Below are 24,540 nucleotides of genomic sequence, written 5' to 3' on the forward strand. Positions count from 1 at the left end.
ACTGTTTCCCCATCTATTTGCCATGAAGTGATGGGACCGGATGCCATGATCTTCCTTTTCTGAATGTTGAGCTTTAGGCCAACTTTTTCACTCTCCACTTTCACTTTCATAAGAGACTTTTTAGTTCCTCTTCACTTTCTGCCATAAGGGTGGTGTCATCTGCATATCTGAGGTTATTGGTATTTCTCCCGACAATCTTGATTCCAGTTTGTGTTTCTTCCAGCCCAGCATTTCTCATGATGTACTCTGCATATAAGTTAAATAAACAGGGTGACAATATACAGCCTTGATGTACTCCTTTTCCTATTTGGAACCAGTCTGTTGTTCCATGTCCAGTTCTAACTGTTGCTTCCTGACCTGCATACAAATTTCTCAAGAGGCAGGTCAGGTGGTCTGGTATTCCCATCTCTTGCAGAATTTTCCACAGTTTATTGTGATCCACACAGTCAAAGGCTTTGGCATAGTCAATAAAGCAGAAATAGATGTTTTTCTGGAACTCTCTTGCTTTTTCGATGATCCAGCAAATGTTGGCAATTTGGTCTCTGGTTCTTCTGCCTTTTCTAAAACCAACTTGAACATCAGGAAGTTCATGGTTCACATATTGCTGAAGCCTGGCTTGGAGAATTTTGAGCATTACTCTACTAGCGTGTGAGATGAGTGCAATTGTGCGGTAGTTTGAGCATTCTTTGGCATTGCCTTTCTTTGGGATTGGAATGAAAACTGACCTTTTCTCGTCCTGTGGCCACTGCTGAGTTTTCCAAATTTGCTGGCATATTGAGTGCAGCACTTTCACAGCATCATCTTTCAGAATTTGGAATAGCTCAACTGGAATTCTATCACCTCCACTAGCTTTGTTCGTAGTGATGCTTTCTAAGGCCCACTTGACTTCATATTCCAGGATGTCTGGCTCTAGGTGAGTGATCACACCATTGTGATTATCTGGGTCATGAAGCTCTTTTTTGTACAGTTCTTCTGTGTATTCTTGCCATCTCTTCTGAATATCTTCTGCTTCTGTTAGGTCCATACCATTTCTGTCCTTTATTGAGCCCATCTTTGCATGAAATGTTCCTTTGGTATCTCTAATTTTCTTGAAGAGATCTCTAGTCTTTCCCATTCTGTTGTTTTCCTCTATTTCTTTGCATTGATCACTGAAGAAGGCTTTCTTATCTCTTCTTAACAGCAATTAACTGTCAGCAGGAACACAGGTCAAATAAATATACTAGTCTTTAGATAATAGTTATGAGGTGGGTAGTACCATCACAGACCTGCTTCTAATTTTATTAAATATATCCTCTCTTCTGACCTATGGGAGTTTCATGCTCAATGTCTGTCTCATGGCTGTTAGAAGGCTGATCCACCTACAGTACTGTTTTCCCAGGAAGGAAGAGGATGGAGTAGAAGAGGGGGAAAGTTGTATGTCTGATTACTTCAACTTCTTTTAAAGAACTTTCCCAGAAACCCATCCAGAGATTTCTACTTAACGTCTCTTTTGTCGGAATTATATGAATGGTAATCTCAGCTTCCGGGAAGACCAGGAAAATTAGTTTTTAGCTGAGCATATTGCCATCCTGAAGAAAACAGAGGTCATTAGTAAGGAATAGGGAGAGAACGGATAGCCACTATCTGCTATGGTTAAATGGAACAGAGGGACAGGAGGTCAAGCTGGGGAGTAGGTTAAGGTCAGATTATGTAGAACTTCACATACCGTGCTTAAGAGTTTAGACAGAAGAATATATTGACTAAAAGCAAAGACTTTGCGATTGAAAGGCCCTGAAATTGAATCTTGGCTTATCCACTTATTAGCTATGTGAATTTGGATAAATTACTCACCCATTCCTAAACTTCAGTTACCTCAAATAAAAAATAAATATGCTATCCATTTTATAAGGATAGATGAGATCTTAGAGTAGGGGCCTAGTAAACTATACCTTTATTTTTATTCATAGTTGATTAAGTAGAAGAATTTTAATGCTTTGAAAATGATAGCTCTAGCAGCATATAGAGCATCAGGATGGTCTGAGGCAAAGATCATTAGAAAGTGCTTAATTTATCTGAGTGAGAAATAATAAGGGGCTTCCCTGGTGACTCAGATGGTAAAGCGTCTGCCTGCAATGTGGGAGACCCGGGTTCGATTCCTGGGTTGGGAAGATCCCGGAATTATTGGAGTTAGAGAAAGAAACAAGATTCCAGAGATAAACTGTAAGCAGATTGTTACGGGATATAATGACTGGATTTGGGCAAAGTAGTGTTTGAGCAGGGGAGAGTGAAACCCTGGCGTGACTTGGATAACTGGGAGAAGAGTGCAGTCTGGGTGCTGTACAGTACGTTCTCGTTTGTTACCTGTTTCATGCATAGTTGTGTATATATGTCAGTCCCAGTCTCTCAATTCATCCCACCCCCCTTCTCCTCTTGGTATCTGTATGTTGGCTCTTAACTGCCACAATAATAAATACTTATCAATTCCTTTATAAAAATTGCAGAAAGACTTTTCAAGGATGCCAATCCTCCTATACAGTATCATTAATTTATCTCTATTTATTATCATATCCATTAGTATAAAAGTCTGCACTTGGTATCTCCTATCGTAAAAAGTAATACATATCAAAAACTCTTCCTTCTTTCACCCAAACACTCTTCTGGCTGTGACTCTCTTTTCTGCCTCCCTTTATGACCAAACTTCTCAAAATATATAGCTGTATGTGCTCTCCCCTTTTCCTCATCTTTTACGTGTATGTCAATCCACAGCAATGCCATTTTTCTGTCCTCATCTCACTAAACCCTTGGGAAGAATTGACACAATTGACCAGTCTTTGCTTCTTGAAAACCTTTTTTAGGGAAGAATTTGTATCAAACTGATAGCGTTTCTTCCCTAAAAGTTTGGTAAAATCCACTCTGAAGTCATCTAGGCTTGGAAGATTGATATTTTTTGTTTGGTTTAATGTTGAGTGTGTGTGCTCGGTTGGTCAGTCATGTAGGACTCTTTGCAACTCCATGGATTGTAGCCCGCCAGACCCCTCTGTCCATGTGATTTTCCAGGCAAGAATATTAGAATGGGTTGCCATGTTCTCTTCTAGGGAATCTTCCCACCCTGAGGATTGAACCTGTCTCCTGCATCTCCTGCATTGGCAGGTGTATTCTTTACCACTGAGCCACCTGGAAAGCCCAGTGTTGTTATCGGAAGATATTAAATCAGGAGTTCAACTTTTTTTTTGGCCGAACTGTACAACTTGTGGATTTTTTTTTTTTTTTTTTGGTTCAACCAAGAGTTGAACCCTGACCCTCAGCAGTGAGAGCATAGAGCCCTAACTCCTGGACCACCAGGGAATTTCTAGGAGTTCACCTTTAAAAATAGAAGTATAAAACTATTCAGATTTATCATTTTCTTTGTGGGTGACCTTCAGTAGTTGATGTCTTTCACATTTTGCCCATATCATCTAAGTTGTATTGTAAGTGCAGAGTTGTTCCAAATAGTACCTTATCCTTGACTCTGTAGAATTTGTAGTTATATCTTCTCTTTTATTATTGATGCTAATGATTTGTGCCTTTTTTCCTTTAGAGCTTTATCAACTTTATCAACCTTTTTAACACTAGATTTTGGTTTCATTGATTTTTTTTTAATATTATTTTTTATGTTTCATTGATTTTTTACCTTTATTATTTACTTGTTTTCAAATGTGTGTGATTTCCTCCTTTTTTCTTCTAATTTCTTAAAGGGAAAACTTAGATTATTTATGTTAGACTTTTCTCATTTTCTCATATACGCACTTAATGCTAAAACTTTCCCTTTCCAACTATAGCTGCATCCCTCAAATTTTGATATATTTTCATTTCATTATCATTCTAGTGAAATTATTTTCTATTTTCCTAAGTGAATTCTTCTTTCACTGATGTTTAAAAGTCAGTAATTTGACATTTACAGTTTTAAAGTGATGTCCATTTTAGTTTTATTGTGGTTAAAAAACGTACTAATGATAATCTGTGCTCTGTGTTTTGGCTTCCCACTGCCACTTTTTCAGACTGGCCCTGGTGGGTCTCTTCTGTGCCTGTGAGAATTGTTGGGTCAGCCATGTACTTGGCAGAGATACATCTCTTTCTCTTTGTGGTTTCCTTGCTTGTAAAATTAGCCCGAGATTTCCAGCTGCTCTGCCAGCTTTGGACTCTGCTCTCTGACACCTCAGGCTTTCTGCTGTCTAAGCTAATCATGGTGAAGGTATGCACTCAATTAAGAAATACATCAAACTGAACATATCTGCTATGTGGAGCTTCTTTCTCTACATTTTCTGCTTGCTATTTTGTGGTGCCCGGTACACAGTACTTGTAGTTAGACATTTGGAAAGTTTAAGTTCTGAATTTGAGTCTCATTCTTTCTGTGGTTTGATCATTGCCAGGATTTCCCCTTTAAATTTCCTGATTTCCTGATGTTTTCTTAGCCTGGAGTCTGACCTCTGGCACCTTTAGTTGACAAGCCTGTTGTTCATCTTCCACTGTTTTCTGTAGTTAAAGCTGTAAAGTTTAGACAGCATTATGGGATCAGAAAGCAACAAAGTCATACTTCTTACCCCTTCTTTTTACCATTTTTTCCAGATTAAAATTTCTCCTAGCTTTTCTCTGCTTTTCAGTATCTTATTTTTGTTGTTTTCAATCGAATTTTTGTAATCATTTTCTGTGGATGATTTATGTGACCACTTTACTATTACTCCCTCATTACCTGAAGTTATCACCCCCAAAATGAATCACTTTCTTTTTCAAAAAAACTTTTTACCTTAGACTCCTGGGATGGCATATGTGACACAATTTAGCTAATCCAAACATCATATTTCCCGTATAATGATGGTTAAGTGATTGGTTAAGGAAGGCACGTGAGACTAATCAAAGGGAAAGAAATTCCACTGTAGGACTTTTATTGGTACTTGTGAGGAAGTATAACCTTTTTGTCCCATAAACCTAAAAGGAAGGGCCTATCTGAGTAAATAGAGCCAAGAGAGGAAACAGAAATTAAATCCTAGTAAACTTTCAACCAGTCTTCTTTATCTAAAGCATCTTCCAAATGCTTTTATGTTATGTGAATTAATACATTTACCTTTTCACTTAGGCATTTTGAGTTGAGTGTTTTGTACTTTTCAATTTATTAATAACTAATACATCCTCCACCATCTAATCCCAACTTAAAGTCTCAAACATATTCTCTCTTTTTCTTAGAGGAACTGTACAAGGTCTCAAACGTGTTCTCTCTTTGTCTTAGAGGAATTACATAAGCTGATTCTCATGCTTTGTCTCAGGTTAAATATCCTGAAACATTAATTAGTTCATAGTGTCTGGGTAATTTCTGTTATCTGTTTTGACACCTAATTTCCTCCATAGTACTCTTCGCAATTTATAATCCTAGATTTGGTGTTGATTTACTTGTTTGTCCCTTCTACCTTTAAAGGGCAGGGACCACACAGTGTTCTTTTGTCAGTGTGCATCCAGTCAGGGCCAGGCACAAAATATGTGCTTAAGAAACAATTGTTGAAGAAAGAGAGGGAAGGAGAGATGAAATTGCAGAAATAGGATTTGTAAATTACATGATAAATTTACTCTAATGTTTTCTAGGCTATATTATGCTCTGCTCGGGTCAGGAAGATCCCCTGGAGAAAGAAATGGCAACTCACTCCAGTATTCTTGCCTGCAGAATCCCCATGGACAGAGGAGCCTGGTGGGCTGCAGTCCATGGGGTTGCAAACAGTCAGACACGGCTGAGCGACTCAGCAGCAGCAGCAGCATGCTCTACTCTGATGATACCAAATAACTGCAGATTTTAGTTGGAGATGGGCATTATAAGCCTCAGGGTAAAGAATCTAAAAGATGAGTTGACCTTACTGAAGAGGCATTGAATAAATAAAGTTGTTAATTAAAAATTCTTATTTAAAAGATGGAACTTATGTTTACTGTCAGTAGAGAACCGTCAAGAGAATAAGATAGGCCTGTTCTTGAGGGTTTGGGGATTAAGCCGGATTTTCATTTCAGTCTCTGAGTACTTATATGAACTATTATAACAATTTTCTTTTTTAGTTGTCTATATTCTAGACATCTGTAAGTCACAAATAAAGACCCTGGAATGTTCACTATCTAGCTTTTTTTTCCCTATCAGTAGATTTATTTAATGAAGGGTTTGATCACAAGGCACCAGGTATTTTTGAAATATATTTTACATCACTTTTATGGATAGAACTTTGGAGTTTTAATTATAATTTTAGCAGTAAATTAGTAAAGAAAGGCCATACTTTCCAATCAAGTAATTTTAAAAATGAACCCAAGGTTATGGATATAATTGTTTCTTTCCTCTCAAAAAAAGATATATTGGAATCCTAATCCCCTGTTTTTCAGCATGTGACGTCTTTGGAAATTGGGTCCTTAAGTGAGTGAGTGAAAGTCGATCAGTCGTGTCCAACTCTTTGCGACCCCATGGACTGTAGCCCACCAGGCTCTCTCTGTCCATGGGATTCTCTAGGCAAGAATACTGGAGTGGGTTGCTATTCCCTTCTCCAGGAGATCTTCCCAAACCAGAAATTGAACCCAGCTCTCCTGTTTTATCTTCTTTTAGTTTTGCTTCCTATTGGTCTTTACCCTACTGGGGTCTTTGGGAACTGTGCATATGTGGAACAGCATCTACCATACCTCTTCAATTTAAACACTTAAGGAAAACACTTAAGGAGACCTGAGGCTCTCACAGAGAAATAAATTAGAGCTGCTGTTTCTTTTTTTTTTTTTTTTAATTTTATTTTATTTTTAAACTTTACATAATTGTATTAGTTTTTCCAAATATCAAAATGAATCTGCCACAGGTAAGCTTTGCTTTCCCATTCTTTATTATTATTATTATTTTAATTGAGGTATACTTTATTCACAATATTAGTTTCATGTGTACAAAATAATGATCAAAATTTATATAGGTTATATTCTATTTAAAGTTGTTAGAAAATATTGACTATATTCCCAATACAACATACAATTGAATTTTTTTTCTTTTTATTATTATTATTTTTTCTTTTTTTTGTTTTTTTTTTTTTTTTTACTTTACAATATTGTATTGGTTTTGCCATACATCAGCATGCATCCGCCACGGGTGTACACGTGTTCCCCATCCTGAAGCCCCCTCCCACCTCTCTCCCCATACCATCCCTCTGGGTCATCCCAGTGCACCATCCCCAAGCTTCCTGTATCCTGTATCGAACCTGGACTGGCGATTCATTTCTTATATGATATTATACATGTTTTAATGCCATTCTCCCAAATCATCCCCCCCTCTCTCTCCCACAGAGTCCAAAAGACTGTTCTATACATCTGTGTCTCTTTTGCTGTCTCGCATACAGGGTTGTCGTTACCATCTTTCTAAATTCCATATATATGCATTAGTATACTGTATTGATGTTTTTCTTTCTGGCTTACTATTATTATTATTTTTTAATGTAATCTCTCCTTGTATCAACCTTCATCATTTCATACTGTAAGAAAGTAAAATCACTAAAGGCAAATAACCTTATGAATCTGCTGAGTGTGAAGAGAAAAGGCCATGGTATAGATGAATGCATTAGGAGTGAGACACCTAAGTCTAGGGGTTTACAGTTGGCAAAAACTCAGGCTTTGTTATACAATTAGTATCATTATGTGTTACACAATGTCTGGGTCCTGATTGCTTGCAGTGACACAAGCATAATAAGCAATATTTCAAAATCAAGTATAAATATAACAAGAAAAAAAGCAATATTGAAAAATTCAGAAATGTCCAGCTATTGCTATTTCTTGGGTGAAACGCTACTGATCAGTAGTTGGGTTCCCCAACAAAATGTGAAAACAAGAGAATTTTAGAAAGCAGCAATTTTAAAGAAATGAAAGCTAGGTAAAATGCATTGCAGTCCTTCATTATATAGTTCATAAGTATGGAAAAAAAAAGAATTCTAGGCTGTTAATTAATTCATAATTCTGGAGAATATTTTTCCATGCCATGAATCTATAACAATAACTGTTACACAGTCTGTCTCCCTTGCTCTCTTTATGAGAGACCCTTATCACCAAGACTTCCTTGGATAGTCTCGTGTCACCATTCACTTCCAGTTGCTTCACAAGCTACTCTTAACCCACCCCTGGAAACTATGTATACGATTGTTTAATGTGTGCTGATGATATGAGCATTTACACATCTAACCAATATATATTTAACCAAGATAGTCCTTTAAACCATGATCATATGAGAAAGTGCCATAACATCAATACTACAGACAACTGTTTTTCCCATGAACTATGGAATATTTTGGGACAAATTCACCTTTTCCCAGAAATATGCAAAATTCAGTGCAAAAGAGTAACAGTAAAGTGTTCATTAAGCCAGCAGAACAAATCACCTTGTTTTCAAAATATTAACTCCACCTTAGTTTCAAGTGCATCAGTGCCCTAAACCAAAATTACTGGTGTCTTTCTTAACGGGGAAGGTTAGACATAGATGTGTACAGAAAGAAGCCCATCTGGAGACATAGGAAATATGCCTGAGGTTTCCAAAGTTAGAGAATAATGAAACATATTCTTCATTAGCATCTTCAGGGGCGTGGCCTTGCCCACACCTTGCTTTTAGAATTGTGTAGCCTCCAGAACTGAGACAATAAATATCTGTTGTTCTAAGCCACTCAGTTTGTGGGTACTTTGTTATGGCTGCTGTAGCAAATTAATATATGACCTCTATTGAATGCACTACTGTTTTTGATGATTAGCTGTACTTTGCTGGTTGTATACTAGAAGCTGATTTTGCAATGCTGTAAAATATACTTCTAGTTCAAAGGACTAGAGACAGGAGTTTAAAGACATGTAGCAATGAAATTGCTATATTTCATTAATGTAGCAATGAAAGAAATGTGTTTCTCAAAGCTGCTTTTAGTAATTTTTGTTTATTATGGGAAAACTGACTTATTTATTGATGCATAAGTAAAATAAGATTTTAGAATTAAGCTTGTTTTCACATTTTTTATAATTTATTATAAAAATAAAGTGCATCTATATTTGAATATAGGAATATATAAATATAGTATAATTTTAGTGTTTTAATCCATGAACTTTAAATTCTTTCATTAGATCTAAAAAAAAAATACTTTTTTTCCAGAGGAGCAGCTACTCCTATCTTTTAAGAATAGTTATTTGCCTGGGGACTGATACATCATTGAGTGAACTGAATCAAAAGCTTGTTCACCAGGTTCAGTGTTATATAAAGTAGTAGCTTTTGTTCCCAAGGCTACCTAGACTTTTAATAATTTTTTTTCTAATAAAAAGACTGTTTGAAAGGAAATTAGTAACTTTATATTGAATCCTGGCAGATACCAACTTAACCAAGTAGTCAAAGTTAATGTCACCAGTACCACATAGCAACATCATGGACCCAATGAGAAGGAAACATTGGGTACTCTTCCCAATCATGTTTAACCTCTTCTAATCATGAGAAAACATCAGACAAACCCACACTGAGATCCATCTACAAAGTACCTGACTAGTACTCTAATGTATCAAGGTCATGAAAGACAAGACTGAGAAACTGTCACAAATTAGAGAAAATTAAGGAGACACAGTAACTAAATGCAACATGAGATTCTGGATTGGATTTTAGCACAGAAAAAGGACACTACTGGAAAAACTGAGATCTGAATAAATTAATTAATTAATCAGGGTTAATTTCTTGGCTTTGAAAATTAGTTTTTATCATATAAAATTTTAACATAAGGGGAGGTTGGAACCCTGTACTATTTTATATAACTCTTGTGAGTCTAAAACAATCTCAAAACACATATTTAAAAATAAAAAGAAAGACTTTATTTCCATACCATGCTTTTTAAATGTTAAAATATAAAGGTTAACTACTGAAAAAGTTGTAAGAATAAAGGAATAAAATGAAAATTATTGGTGGGGGAATGTCTTGTCACCATTAACTATAAAATTCTTTCTGTTTGTTCTTTAATCAAAGTTCAAGTTAGCAGAATTTGTACATTGTGAGTTTCAGAATATTTAAGGATTAATATGTTTAGTAATTTTAATATATGGGCAAATAATTTGAACATTTCTTTAATTTGCAATAATTTCACTTTATTGAATTCAATTATTACTAGTGTTTAAGTACTCTTGTAACCTTTATTTGTGCTACCATTTTTGACGATTAAACATATTTTGAAGGTTGCATACTAGACACTGATTTTGCAATGCTGTAAAATGTGCTAACGGTTTAACTAGAGATAAGAGAATACATGTTGCAACAAGTTTGTGTAGCAATAACAAAGATGTTTGTAGCACACAAAAAGCAGCATATGTGGAATTCTATCATAATAAATGGTCTTGATTTTTCCAAAAAAAGAGTAGATGCTTTAAACATACTTATTCCTTATAATCATTTTGTTTTAATTTGTTATCTAGACATTTCCTGATTGGTAGGCGATTTTGTCCACTCATAGTATAGGTTCAAGACATTAGTATGGTATTTATGTAATTTTGTTCCTGTGGGGAGAAAAGGCCTTATTGTATTGTTAGGAAAGTTCATTTGATATTAATAAAGGCACTCAGAGTTAACATGCACTGTTCCTGAGACACTGGCATTTCTGTAACTGCTTTAATCACTTATAGATAGATTGGCGAGTAAAATCTGTAAAACTGTGCTAAAAATTAGTCAGTTTATTATAATGTAAATAATTTAGGCATTAGAGATGTATTCTCATTATGCAGTAAGCTTACATTTTTACTTATCAGTTAAAATGGAAACCAAAAAAAGTTGCATTCATAATATTGAAACTATGTTTGAATGTTAATATCTGTAAAAAAGAATAATTATGGTCTTCTAAAACTATTTTCATTTTATGATGTAATTTATCAGTTTTCAATTGTGCTCTCTGAGCAAAATTTGAGAGTTAATCATGCCAGGTTTTTATTTCAGAGGATCTTCTGATTATAGGTTTATTAATATTGAAAAATCACTTCTCCAAAAGTAAAGCATTCTAATATTCAAATAATTTTATTTTGCACTCATAAACTTAATAGAGTCAGTTTGACTTGTGTGGAATTTTTTTTCCTATAGGAAGATGCTCTGGTTTTTTTTTTATTACTACAGAATATACTTTTTAAAAAATGTAGTTGCCGAGTTCACTTAGCCTTCTCCCGTCTATAATTAGAAATCTTGTGAACAGTCGCATGATGTTTCAAGAGGGTTTGGAGAAGGTTAAGGACATTGTCCTGACAATGAAAAAGTGAAAGTGAAAATCATCCGACTCTTTGTGACCCCATAGACTATACAGTCCATGGAATTCTCCAGGCAGGATACTGGAGTGGATAGGCTTTCCCTTCTCCAGGGGATCTTCCCAACCAAGGGATAGAACCCAGGTCTTCCGCAGTGTCAGCGTACTCTTTATCAGCTGAACCACAAGGGAAGCCCAAGAATACTAGAGTGGATAGCCTATCCCTTCTCCAGAGGATCTTCCCGACCCAGGAATTGAACAGGGGTCTCCTGCATTGCAGACAGCTACTTTACCAACTGAGTTATGAAACCTGACAATGAAACCAAGGGTGTAATCTAAATAGCACTCCCTGCTGTATAAGAAGATTAAAGCCACAGCATCAGTTCAGTTCAGTTCAGTTGCTCAGTCGTATCCGACTCTTTGTGAGCCCATGAATCGCAGTACACCAGGCCTCCCTGTCCATCACCAACTCCCAGAGTTCACTCAGACTCACGTCCATCGAGTCAGTGATGCCATCCAGCCATCTCATCCTCGGTCGTCCCCTTCTCCTCCTGCCCCCAATCCCTCCCAGCATCAGAGTCTTTTCCAATGAGTCAACTCTTCCCATGAGGTGGCCAAAGTACTGGAGTTTCAGCTTTAGCATCATTCCTTCCAAAGAAATCCCAGGGCTGATCTCCTTCAGAATGGACTGGTTGGATCTCCTTGCAGTCCAAGGGACTCTCAAGAGTCTTCTCCAACACCACAGTTCAAAAGCATCAATTCTTCGGCACTCATCAGTTCAGTTGCTCAGTCGTGTCAGACTCTTTGTGACCCCATGAATCACAGCACGCCAGGCCTCCCTGTCCATCACCAACTCCCGGAGTTCACTCAGACTCATGTCCATCGAGTCAGTGATGCCATCCAGCCATCTCATCCTCTGTGGTCCCCCTCTCCTCCTGCCCCCAATCCCTCCCAGCATCAGAGTCTTTTCCAATGAGTCAACTCTTCACATGAGGTGGCCAAAGTATTGGAGTTTCAGCTTCAGCATCATTCCTTCCAAAGAAATCCCAGGGCTGATCTCCTTCAGAATGGACTGGTTGGATCTCCTTGCAGTCCAAGGGACTCTCAAGAGTCTTCTCCAACACCACAGTTCCAAAGCATCAATTCTTAGGCGCTCAGCTTTCTTCACAGTCCACCTGTCACATCCATACATGACCACTGGAAAAACCATAGCCTTGACTAGATGGACCTTTGTTGGCAAAGTAATGTCTCTGCTTTTGAATATGCTATCTAGGTTGGTCATAACTTTTTTCCAAGGAGTAAGCGTCTTTTAATTTCATGGCTGCAGTCACCATCTGCAGTGATTTTGGAGCCCCAAAAAATAAAGTCTGACACTGTTTCCACTGTTTCCCCATCTATTTCCCATGAAGTGATGGGACCAGATGCCATGATCTTCGTTTTCTGAATGTTGAGCTTTAAGCCAGCTTTTTCACTCTCCACTTTCACTTTCATCAAGAGGCTTTATAGTTCCTCTTCACTTTCTGCCATAAGGGTGGTGTCATCTGCATATCTGGAGGTTATTGATATATCTCCCAGAAATCTTGATTCCAGCTTGTGCTTCTTCCAGCCCAGCGTTTCTCATGATGTACTCTGCATATAAGTTAAATAAACAGGGTGACAATATACAGCCTTGATGTACTCCTTTTCCTGTTTGGAACCAGTCTGTTGTTCCATGTCCAGTTCTAACTGTTGATTCCTGACCTGCATATAGGTTTCTCAAGAGGCAGGTCATGTGGTCTGGTATTCCCATCTCTTTCAGAATTTTCCACAGTTTATTGTGATCCACACAGTCAAAGGCTTTGGCATAGTCAATAAAGCAGAAATAGATGTTTTTCTGGAACTCTCTTGCTTTTTCGATGATCCAGCAGATGTTGGCAATTTGATCTCTGGTTCTTCTGCCTTTTCTAAAACCAGCTTAAACATCTGGAAGTTCATGGTTCACGTATTGCTGAAGCCTGGCTTGGAGAATTCAGTGCTTGTAGATGTTATTAAATCAGCTTCTAAGTACCCAAAGAGCTTTTAATAACATTGTGAATGCTTTTTATAATTGAAACAGAGGGGAAAAGTGAGGTATATTTTTATCACTTAAAGAATGACTCCTGGTTATTCTAGCTTTTTAAAGGAAGAGAGAAACAGAAAATTGAAAACTACTGTTTTTAAAGTTATCCACAGCAAGTATTATAAAGTGTTGTCCCTGAAACTGTTAGCAGTTTGTTTTCTGCAGTGTTTTGTAGAGAGTAAAAATGATTAAGAAATGGCTCATTCCTTTATAACCTTATACCCAAGCGATGGTCTGATAAAAGATTGTGAATAATCATGAATGTTCAAAGAGGGTCCAAAACATGTCTATCTGGGAGAGTCAGGGATACTTCTTGGAGTATATTTTCTTGAAATTATTATGAAAGGACAGTTAAGATTATAAAAGGCAAAAGAAGTCAAAGAGCATGTTATATAAGCATGGAGGGTCTATATAAATAATGTGACCAAAAATATAATAATGTAAAAGTAATTAAGTACTTGTATTTAATATTATGCCAAGTATTGCAGATTATTGAGATGATCAAGATCCAGTTTTTGCTCAAGGATCTAAAATCCTAGTTTAGAATTCATGTGCATAGAAGTGAAAGTTAAAACAGTTCGGAAGTACATGAAATGACCGAGGAAGGAAGCATAAAAGTGGAAGAAGGAGATAATTGGACAAAATCTTATGGAATCTTACTTATATTTACAAAAGAAAATCCAATAAGGCACACAGTAGTACTATTGAAAAATATAGTTAATAAGAATATGAAAATAGTTCCATGACCTGGATCTTAAGGGTGAAAATGGGTTTTAATAAGGAAGAGGCAATCATATGCCAGATTTATAGAGTCAGGTTAAGAATGAGAAGAGCAGAGATTATCGAAATCTAGTGGTTAGGAAAACTTAAGGTCCTTTACAGAAAAAATGGAAGGGAGACTTAGACTTTGCAAGGTATTAAAGATTCTGAGAACTGAGGAGGAAGTAGACATACAAGTATAAGAATTTTCTTTCGAGGTTAATGAGGAGTGATGGTGAGATGGAATTGAGAGGGGAGGAGATAGATGGGATCAAGTGGTAGAAGACTGAGGGAGACCAAAAGGCATGCTGAGACATATGGAAATGGAAATGTGGAAACCATGGTTAGTAAAATTTAAGAGTTTAAGATCTTGGAGTGGTAGCGTTTTGTGTGATAGAATCCAGCATGGGCCTAAATGAAATCAAGGAGAAATAAAAGGCCAAATGGTAATTTTAAAAGTTAGGACTTGAGGTTGCCTAAGTGTAAGACAAAAGGAAACTAGTAAGAAGGATCCTTGCAAGTTTAAATGAAAATTCAAGACAGTTTCGTAGTCTTTGGAATTAGTCCCATGCATGTGCACCTTCTGTTATTAATGAGTAATAAATAGATTCATTCAGCAGATACCTATTATATATCTAGTCTGTACAAGACATTGTTTTAGGTATTTGGGATCTGTTACTGATTCCTGTATGTGACAATACCAGTTCATAATATTATAATATTAACTAACTTGTTTAATACATTGTGGTGTGAAAAAGTCTTCAGTTCAGTTTAGTTCAGTCGCTCAGTCGTGTCCGACTCTTTGTGACCCCATGAATTGCAGCATGCCAGGCCTCCCTGTCCATCACCAACTCCCAGAGTTCACCCAAACCCATGTCCATTGAGTCGGTGATGCCATCCAGCCATCTCATCCTCTGTCGTCCCCTTCTCCTCCTGCCCCCAGTCCCTCCCAGCATCAGGGTCTTTTCCAGTGAGTCAACTCTTTGCATGAGGTGGCCAAAGTATTGGAGTTTCAGCTTCAGCGTCAGTCCTTCCAGTGAACAGGACTGATCTCCTTTAGGATGGACTGGTTGGATCTCCTTGCAGTCCAAGGGACTCTCAAGACTCTTCTCCAACACCACAGTTCAAAAGCATTAATTCCTCAGCGCTCAGCTTTCTTCACAGTCCAACTCTCACATCCAGACATGACCACTGGAAAAACCATAGCCTTGACTAAACGGATCTTTGTTGGCAAAATAATTTCTCTGCTTTTCTCTGTGCTATCTATGTTGGTCATAACTTTCCTTCCAAGGAGTAAGCATCTTTTAATTTCATGGCTGCAGTCACCATCTGCAGTGATTTTGGAGCCCAAAGTCTTACACTACCTAAATTATGTTCAAATCATTGAGTTCATTAAGGCTTGGGATTATGTCTTATTTATCCTGTATGCTAAGTACTAAGCATAGCACCTGTACTTAATATGAAATTAAATATGTTCATGAAATGTCTGAATTACTAGAAACTTTTGAATAAAGATCAGAATAATTCTGAAAGGTTTTTACATGGAATTAGTAGCTGTTTTTATAAAAAGTGTGGAAAAATAATATTTAAATTATTAATATATAGAGAATTGCAAAGCCATTTAATGAGAAAGATATACTTTTTCTTATCACTGACTTCTATATTGCTATATAGGCAAAATTTAGTAAATATTATTAAATGTAGTGTGAAATTATTTCCCTTCAGTTGTATAACTTTATCCATGTATAACAAAGAAAATCTCTGATGTGCATTCTTAATAATGCATAGTATCACTATAATCAGTATAATGTGGGCCTGATCTTCACTATATACAAAAGTGAACCTTTTCTTATCAACAAGGAATAAATACGTCCTATAGATTCCATTGTCACGTGAGTACTTTCTATGCTTCAATTATGTTCACCAGGAGTTTTCTAAAAAGGAATAAGAAAATAGAGTAAGGTAGCCTCTTCGTAATTTTGTCAAGCATAGATATAACTCTGTGTACAAACTACTTTTTTTCCCATTTGAATCTACAGTGAGTAAAGCACATATTTTGTTGAAATCTTATATTCAGCTCTTTCTAGCTATCACACTTTTTAGAGTTAGAAAAAGAATGATTCATGTTGATGTTTGACAGAAACCAGCACAATTTCTGTAAAGCAGTTAACGTTCAATTAAAAACTAAATACATTTTTTAAAAAAGAACCTTTTTATGATCAAATTGTGTAAAATTGATTCTTAATTATTGCTGAAGAGTGACAACTGCATTTAGATATTACTCATGTTTTTGGTTCATGAGACGCCAAGGTAAACCTTGCTAATTTATTTCTTCACAGTAAGAAAATGTTCTGACTATCCATCTAATAATGCCTGCTAACAATTAACTAATGTTGTAGAAATATTTCTATCTGTTTCTGATCCTTTACAATTTCAGTCTGTTCTGAGTTTTTATAATATATTGTATAGTTTTGAGTTTACCTCACAAAACTTTTTGTATTAAATCACTGCTATTAATACATATATACAATTGACAAATATAATTTAAGAATTATTATTTTATAAAATATAAGTTAAAATGATTCTAAAATCTACAAACCGAATGTTCTAGTTTATTTTGTTTATCAAGAAAACTAATATAGAGGAAAATGTAACTGACCACAGTATGCTTATAAATAAGCAGTTGATTAAGGACATGTGATTTCAGAAGATGAATTGATTAGTGAGAATCAGGGACTTTATAGGCAATCACATGTGAAAATAAATAATGGTTCTTAATGTTATATATAGGCTCATTTTTTTAGAGAAATTAGCTGGGTCTTTGAGAATTCTATTGCCCACCCATGCCACCCCACTCAAAATTTACATAATCTTTGTGATACCATAGCAATACTCTTAAAAATCTTGTTACTTGAGTAATTTCCCTTTTTTTCTAGTAGCGGACTCTGTTTTGTTTTGACTTAATTTTAGTGCTAATTGCAGTCTAGAATTCTGATTAGAGAAAAAGTACCAAATTCACAGATTTTCTGTTTAGGCTTTGATAAACAGAAAATAAGATTGGCTGACTAAGAAAGTATTATCCAATTTTGTGTCCTTCCCTGTCCTCCTCCCTCAGTTTTATTTGTGGGCCTTACTTGTAAAGACTCTTGAGTATCTTCCCTATAAGATCTACTAACTACTTTGTAGTAGTGGGACCTCAACCTTCATCAGAACTTTTTACCTTGAAGGCTGATTGATATAAGATATACTTGATGTAATCATCGATTTAAATCTTACTACTTCAGTGAAAATATAGTGTTATTTCTTTAGGGCTTATATCAGTCAATGAGAGTACACTCTGATCTCTTTGATGACTTCCTCTTAGTTTTCAGAGAATAAAAAAGCAAAGAGGAGAGATTTTGTTGATAACTAAATGATAACAGAAACTATACTTATATTTAAGTTGCATTTTTAAAATTTACTTCAAACATATTTTATTCAAACTGTATTGCAATGCGTAGCCAGATCTGCTGTAAACAGGATTATAAGGAAGCCTTATATTTTTTTTTAACATAGAGCACAATAGTTTTCACAAAGTAAATTATGGTAGCCTAGAGTGTGAGTTTTGATATTCTGCTTTCATACTATCAAATCAGGAAACTTAATTATTTCCTGGAAGTAAAAAGAAGATTTCCAAGTATTAACAAATCTGCCAAATCCCTACAAAGAATGAAAAATTCATTGTGTTTTTGATTGTTTAACACTGCAACTTTGGGTTATGACACTTAATACTACATTCTCTTTAGAGTAAATGTGGAGATTGAAAAAAATCACATTTGAATAGAATATGAATTTACTGTCACAATGTTTAAAAATGATTTTTATATTGATCACTAGCCTTGAATGTGTTTAGAAATAAATTAGTAGGTTTATTTATTAAATACTTATGCTCTTGGATGTATTGCTTTATCAGGCTAGAAATATAATCCTTTTTGGCATCAGCCCTCCTCACCTAAAGATGTTGGATAGAGACTATAGCTTCAATTCTAGCACATGGAAACTAGGAACTCTTTGCCTAGAGTATATGACAATTTGAGTAATGACTTTGTGATGGATTCTGGATTTATTTTATTAATTTTCAACTTTGTATTAATAGGATTTTTTTTATCTTCCTTCTTATGAGTAAAAATTCCTGATTAAATATTAATGTACATGTATTAGCAGAAAGTTTGCCTCACTTTTGCAGGTCAAACTATGTAATTCATGAAAATTACTTACTTAAAGCATCATTCTCAATCTCAAAATTATAAATAAAGTTATGTCATTCATTTGACTTATTTTTAGAGTATATTCATGTTTCTAGAAACATCTTATTCTGTAGGGTTTGAAGAACAGAAATGCAAAAGAAAAAAGGTATAATAGAAATTTAATAGATAAACTATAAATTTTAACACACTATGAATGCTGAAATCAGATAAATCTCATGTTTTTATAATACAACTTTAAGTGTGTTTTTTTCCCTCCCAGGACATTTATTCAGAGCAGCTGGGGATCAACCGTTTAACCTGTCCACAGTGTCGAGTGCCTTCCCAATGGTCAGCCACCCAGTCTTTGGTCTACATTCAGCCAGCTCAGGGCATTCAGAATTTGGTGGTTTGGGGACACTTGGTACACCCACAGCCTTAGCCGCCCATCCCCAACTAGCGTCTTTTCCAGGTAAACATCTATTACAAACAGTGTTCAAGGAAAGGAAGAAAGCTTGAAAATGTGCAAGCAGTAATTGTTTATTAAACTGAACAAAAAGAATAGTCTTATGCCTGGTATGTTAAAGCTCACGTGCAAGAATTAGCGCAGTCCTTTTTACCATGTGCAAAATAGTAAAACACACTGTGTGTGCTGTGTGTGGCAGTGTAACTAGTTATTCAAATGCTAAGCTAAAACAAAAGGCATCTGTTGCAAAAGTGAATAATTAAGCCAAGTTTTTATCATGCTTTTTATTGAAGTAGAAAAGTATGTGTTTTAGAAGTATAAAATTTGATTAATTTTTCTGTTTTACTTGGTTTTTAAAAAAATTTATTTAACTTTCAGTGAAAAACTAAAGTCCAGTTCCTATAATGAATAAATAGACTTTTATTTTGAGTTCTCATTTCTCTGCGTTTGTAAGTAAGATGAGCTTGGCTCTTAAATTTCTATTTTTTTTCGTATTTTACTTAAACAACCATAGATTTGCATCACTTACATGGGAGGGAGACCAGAATTATCCCAGATTATGAGGATTCAGGAGTCCAGGAAGACACCAATTAAAGCTTAACTTAGACAAACATGCTATCATTTCTCATTATATTATTTTGAAAGTCTAAGCTTTAATGTGTTTCCAGTGATTAATTTTATCTTAATAAATTTTAGTTAAGGATACATGATTTAGTGTTACTATTAGAGCATAATTCAGAGACAAGTAGATCTGAATTTAAATCAGGCCTGTTAGCTTTCAGCTGTGTGACCTTGATTGAACAAGTAATCTGACCTCTCGGCCTCAGGTTTCTCACGTGAATAATGAGGATGAGAATAATAATAATAGTATCTACCTCTTACGGTTCTTGTGAAGATTAAAAGAGATAATCCATGTCCAGTGCTGAATGCAGTGTTCAGCATACATAATTAGTACATAATTGGTAGCCACCATGATTCTTTCTCTTGTTAAGAGTTTCTTTAAAACGAATCAAGTATCTTGTTTGATGGAAAGATGGTTAAATATATATTTAATATGACTCATTTTTTGAGTCATATTATTTCTTTAATTCAGAAAAGGGATGGTGAGAAGAAACAATGTGTCTAGAAAGTTAAAAGTCAAACAAAGTCTTGACATTTGCTTTAAAAATACTAATAGGAATTTAGGCAGTTCTGAGCATGGTTGCTTAGCAAGATGAGCAATCAGTCGATATTTGCTGAAATATAGGTTGCTGAACAAAAAATTAAAATAGATAATAGTAATATAGTTGCTAGTATCTTAAATTTTAAAAATTGTTTTAACACAATATCTTATATTTGATATAGTTTGATATAGATGTAGTATTAATTGCTTTTGAGCATTTCTAAACTACAATGTAATTATTGAATTATTAAAATCAATTATCTTCAGTACTGAAAACATGGTTAACAGTTGTAAAGAATTACTCATCTCAACTTCAATAATGTTGGTATTTCCAACATTATTGTATGGAAAAAATATAACTTCCCTAATCTATATAAGGTATTCATTCATCCATTTATTGTACAAACTTCTTTGAGCATCTAACTATGTTCTGTGCACTAGGCTAAGCACTTAGGAGTACACTAACATTGTCTATGTTATGTTTCTTATAGTTTTTAGAAGATGGATAAATAGAAAATGATAAGACAAAGTCTTTAGTGGCAAATAACAGTATGGCTGTATAAGCATACTTTTTTGCCAAGAGAATATGCTTTGTTTTAGAGGACTCATTTGTTTAAGTTGTACATCTTATATAACTTAAATTGTCTATAATTGGTTTTATTTAACAGGGTAACCAAAATGCCAAGATTTTTAAATCACCTACTAAATAAAAACACAAAAAGAAGAAATTACTAGGAATTTTAAATCAGGAATAGTTTATTTTAAAATATTATGCACTTCTAAACTAGTCTTCATTTCAGGTGATTAAATCAAAGTGAAAATTACTTGATGTATATTAGTATAATAAAATTACTTCCATTTTATATTGAAATAATATTTCATGGAAAGTTCTTTTAAAATATTTATAATTTTAGTCATTATATTTTTATATCATATTACTATGAATTTTTGTGAAGTATTTGGCTCTGTCAACTCAGGGAGATTTTTAAATTCTGTTGTCTTCTGGGTTCAAATTGTGTTTCAGTATATCCTCTGAAATAATAGACTCTTTCAATGGAATATGATTAATGTTGTTACTATGCAGTTACTGCCTTTAAATACATTTAGAAATTCCTCATGTTCTGGTTTATATAATCCTTATTTTGTAAATTTCATTTATCAACAAGGTGGTTTGTGACTAAGTTGTTTTTTTCTTAATTTGACAAAGAAATAATTCATACTTAACAAAAATTCTGTTATTTCCCATGAAATATTAGACATATGTGAAGCTTGTTTTCAGAAGTGCTACCATTTTCATCTTTTTATTTGATCTTATTTACTTGAATTTATAACATGTACGTTTTCCAGTTGTGTTTTTTTTCTAATCTCTGTTGTGTGCTTATTTACCATTGATATTCTAAAGTACATTTTATGTTTTTTTTCTGAGTTTGATTATGTTTAAAATATTTGAGTCTTATTATACTTAGATTACCTTACCGATTTGTTGGTTGTTTACAAAGTCTGAACCTTCAACTATATTGCTTTAATTATAGACTCTATTTTAAATAATATGAATATTTCAGGAAACTGGTATTTCCTTTTTTATCAGCTAAATAGAACCAAGTTTTCAAACCTATAAATAGCAATAGATTCCGGCTGTGCTGATACAAGCCCCCAAAACATAGTTTTTCTTTCTATCTAAATACAGTTCTTTCATCTTAACAGTAGATAAATGATTGATAGTTTTGTATAGTTATTCTTGGTTCAGTTCCCATCATTCAGGCACTGCTGAATATACATTGGTGTCATTTCACTAGCAGCGACTTCCTGCAGTGCAGGAGAATAGCTTTTGCAGTTTTCTGCTTATACTGATTTTTAGACATTAGAATGTCAGTTACCATGAACATTTCACTTTCTTTTAAGCTAGACTTTTGTCTTTAGGTAATGAAGGTGCACATAACTTTACATCTTGTTTTAATGAAGAGATGTTCTTAGAAAAGCTTTCAAGATCATATAATACAATACATTGACAATGTTGAATTTTCCCATACTCTATTATTGGGATTTTTCCTCTAATTTTTTGTGATTATCAAGTCTATGAAAAATGTACCGTATCTCTTGGAAGATTAGCCTAAAAGGTAGTAACTGACTTGGTAATCTAGCTGGTTAGCCATTTGGAAAGTATTCTTTCCAAGATTTTAGATGAGGCAATATAAGACTGTCCTTTGATTTATTTCAGATTTCTTCTTAATCTTAACCTTTCCCTAAATAATGTATTCTATAAAATTTGGCTTCTCTCATTTTCTAACAGTTTAACTAAAAGCCACTGTTTGAATAGCTAAATTGCATTCAATGATAAGACATTATTATCTGTAAGAGGAAGTATAAATAAAATTCAGGCTTTTTAAAATTAACTTTAAGGAAAAAAACTTTATGTAAGTCTTTTATAGTTTAATATGGCAACTTGTTTTTGGAAATCTTTGAAGCACTTTTCATTTTTTGAACCAAAAACAAACAAAAAAAGACATTGATTTTGCTATCTCTATTGTTTTGAGTATAGACGTTTTCTTCCATAAAGGTATTCAAGATATGTTGAATTACAGTGGTGTTTGTATTATTATTTAAACCATTTGATTTATCAAAGCCAGATTTTTGTTGTATGTAATTTAAGGAAATTCTTAACATAGATTGTAGATGGTTGCCTTACATTCTAAGGTTTTAAAATAGATTAAAATAATCTTAAATACTCTTTCTTTGCTAATTTAGAAAAATTATGATGTAAGTCATCAGAGTTAAATAGATCTTTAATATTAATTTCAATTTTCCCATTTTATTTTAAAAACTATAAACTACCTTTGTTCTTCATAAACTTGAATTCATAAAAGCTGCTAAGTGAAGAACCTTGGATACTGTCTTAACAAACAGAATGATGAATGTATAACTTCTAATCAGTCATCTTATAATTAGAAAGATGGTCAGAACTATGTGTAATTCAGCAATTCTGTCCTAAGATAAAACCTGAAATTTTTCTTCAGTAATAAAATATAAAAAGCACTGTTAAATTAACTAGAAAGTTAATCCAAATATTTTTGCTTGTTTGGTGTTTGGCTTTGAGGTGCAGAATGGTGGCGAACAACAGATGTTCATACACGTGCAGGGGCAACCTTCTTTCCACCATTACTGGGAATTCCGCCACTGTTTGCTCCTCCAGCCCAGAATCATGATTCTTCGTCATTCCATTCAAGGACTTCTGGAAAAAGTAATCGAAATTGTCCTGAAAAAGGTATCCATGTTAACTTGAGTGAAGTATTACCTTTCATTTCAGTACCCATTTTCAGTAGAGTTCAGATTTAGAAACAGTTATAAAGCATTGTGCTAGACACTTTCACATTGTCTTACTTAATCTTTATAATAACTCTGTGAGATTGAAAGTGTTCATGTTTTGTAGCCAAGATTAAAACAATTATTCAAGAAAGTACTGTTTACATGTTGACATTGCATAGCAGAATTTAACCCAGGTTTTAATTCCCAACACCACTGCTTTTCCTCTGTATCTCATTACCTCCCTTATGTTGCTCAATAAAATATATTACTTCTTCTCTAATTAAGCATTAAATTTATATGTTAGCACACCTTTTTTCTTTTACATTTTCATTAATATTTCATAGTTGATAACTGTTGTTAGAATACATTTGCAAATTATGATACCATTTTAGAGGGTTTGTTATTGTCTTTCTTTCCACTTAAGTAGATGTTTGGGAGTTTGCCCTGAAAGAGGGAATAGTTGTATTTAATTACTTTTCTAAAGTGTTTTTAATTGAAGTAAAATTCATATAAATGTAAAATTTACCATTTTAAACAGAACAATTCAGTGACATTAAAGGCACTAATAGTGTTGTACAACAACCACCTCTATCTAGTTTCAACATGTTTTCATCACCCCAAAAGGAAACTTCATAACAGTTTATCCCTATTATTTCCTCTCTCAGTCTCTGGCAACCACTAGCTTGCCCTCTTTCTCTATAGATGTACCTGTTGTGAATATCTCATATAGATGGAATCATATAGTTTGTGTCTGGCTTATTTCACTTAGCATAATGTTTTTAAGTCATCCCATTGTAGCATATGTCATTATTTCATTCCTTTTTATGCTGAATAACATTCTCTTGTATAAACATATTTATTTTAACTTTCAAGGTGTGAATGGATCAATAAATGGAAACAGTACATCATCTGTATCTGGTATCAACACATCTGTACTGTCCACTACTGCTTCAAGTTCTATGGGACAAACGAAAAGTATAAGCTCAGGTGGAGGAAATAGAAAATGTAATCAGGAACGAAACAAAACCCAGCCTTTGGATGCTAGAGCTGACAAAATCAAAGATAAGGTAAGTTAATCTTCTGGGGACAAATATAACAGATCTATACAAGTATTCTAAAGGTCAAACCACCTAAATCTATGGAATAATTTTTTATGATTTATGAACTCCTGTTTTTATAGATATTTATTTTTATCGAGTGGTTTTAGTATTAAACATCTAAAAAATTAAAAATGTCAGCACCAGTATCAATAACACAAATAGTCATCATTCAGTTCAGTTCAGTCGCTCACT

At 34.4% G+C, this 24,540-nt stretch overlaps 1 protein-coding gene across 6 annotated transcripts in view; it reads left to right on the top strand.

Annotated features, from left to right (window-relative positions):
• The window catches only part of BAZ2B (bromodomain adjacent to zinc finger domain 2B), a 420,528-nt gene that overhangs the window by 265,427 nt on the left and 130,561 nt on the right, over positions 1-24,540 (top strand). For all 6 annotated transcript variants that reach the window (XM_055572451.1, XM_055572453.1, XM_055572452.1 and 3 more), the window contains 3 exons: positions 18,601-18,789; positions 23,040-23,207; positions 24,122-24,315. In XM_055572451.1, the coding sequence (XP_055428426.1) occupies positions 18,601-18,789; positions 23,040-23,207; positions 24,122-24,315 (551 nt within the window). The remainder of the gene's footprint in view (positions 1-18,600; positions 18,790-23,039; positions 23,208-24,121; positions 24,316-24,540) is intronic.

This window comes from Bubalus kerabau, chromosome 3, assembly GCF_029407905.1.
Source record: "Bubalus kerabau isolate K-KA32 ecotype Philippines breed swamp buffalo chromosome 3, PCC_UOA_SB_1v2, whole genome shotgun sequence".
NCBI classification, from domain to species: domain Eukaryota; kingdom Metazoa; phylum Chordata; class Mammalia; order Artiodactyla; family Bovidae; genus Bubalus; species Bubalus kerabau.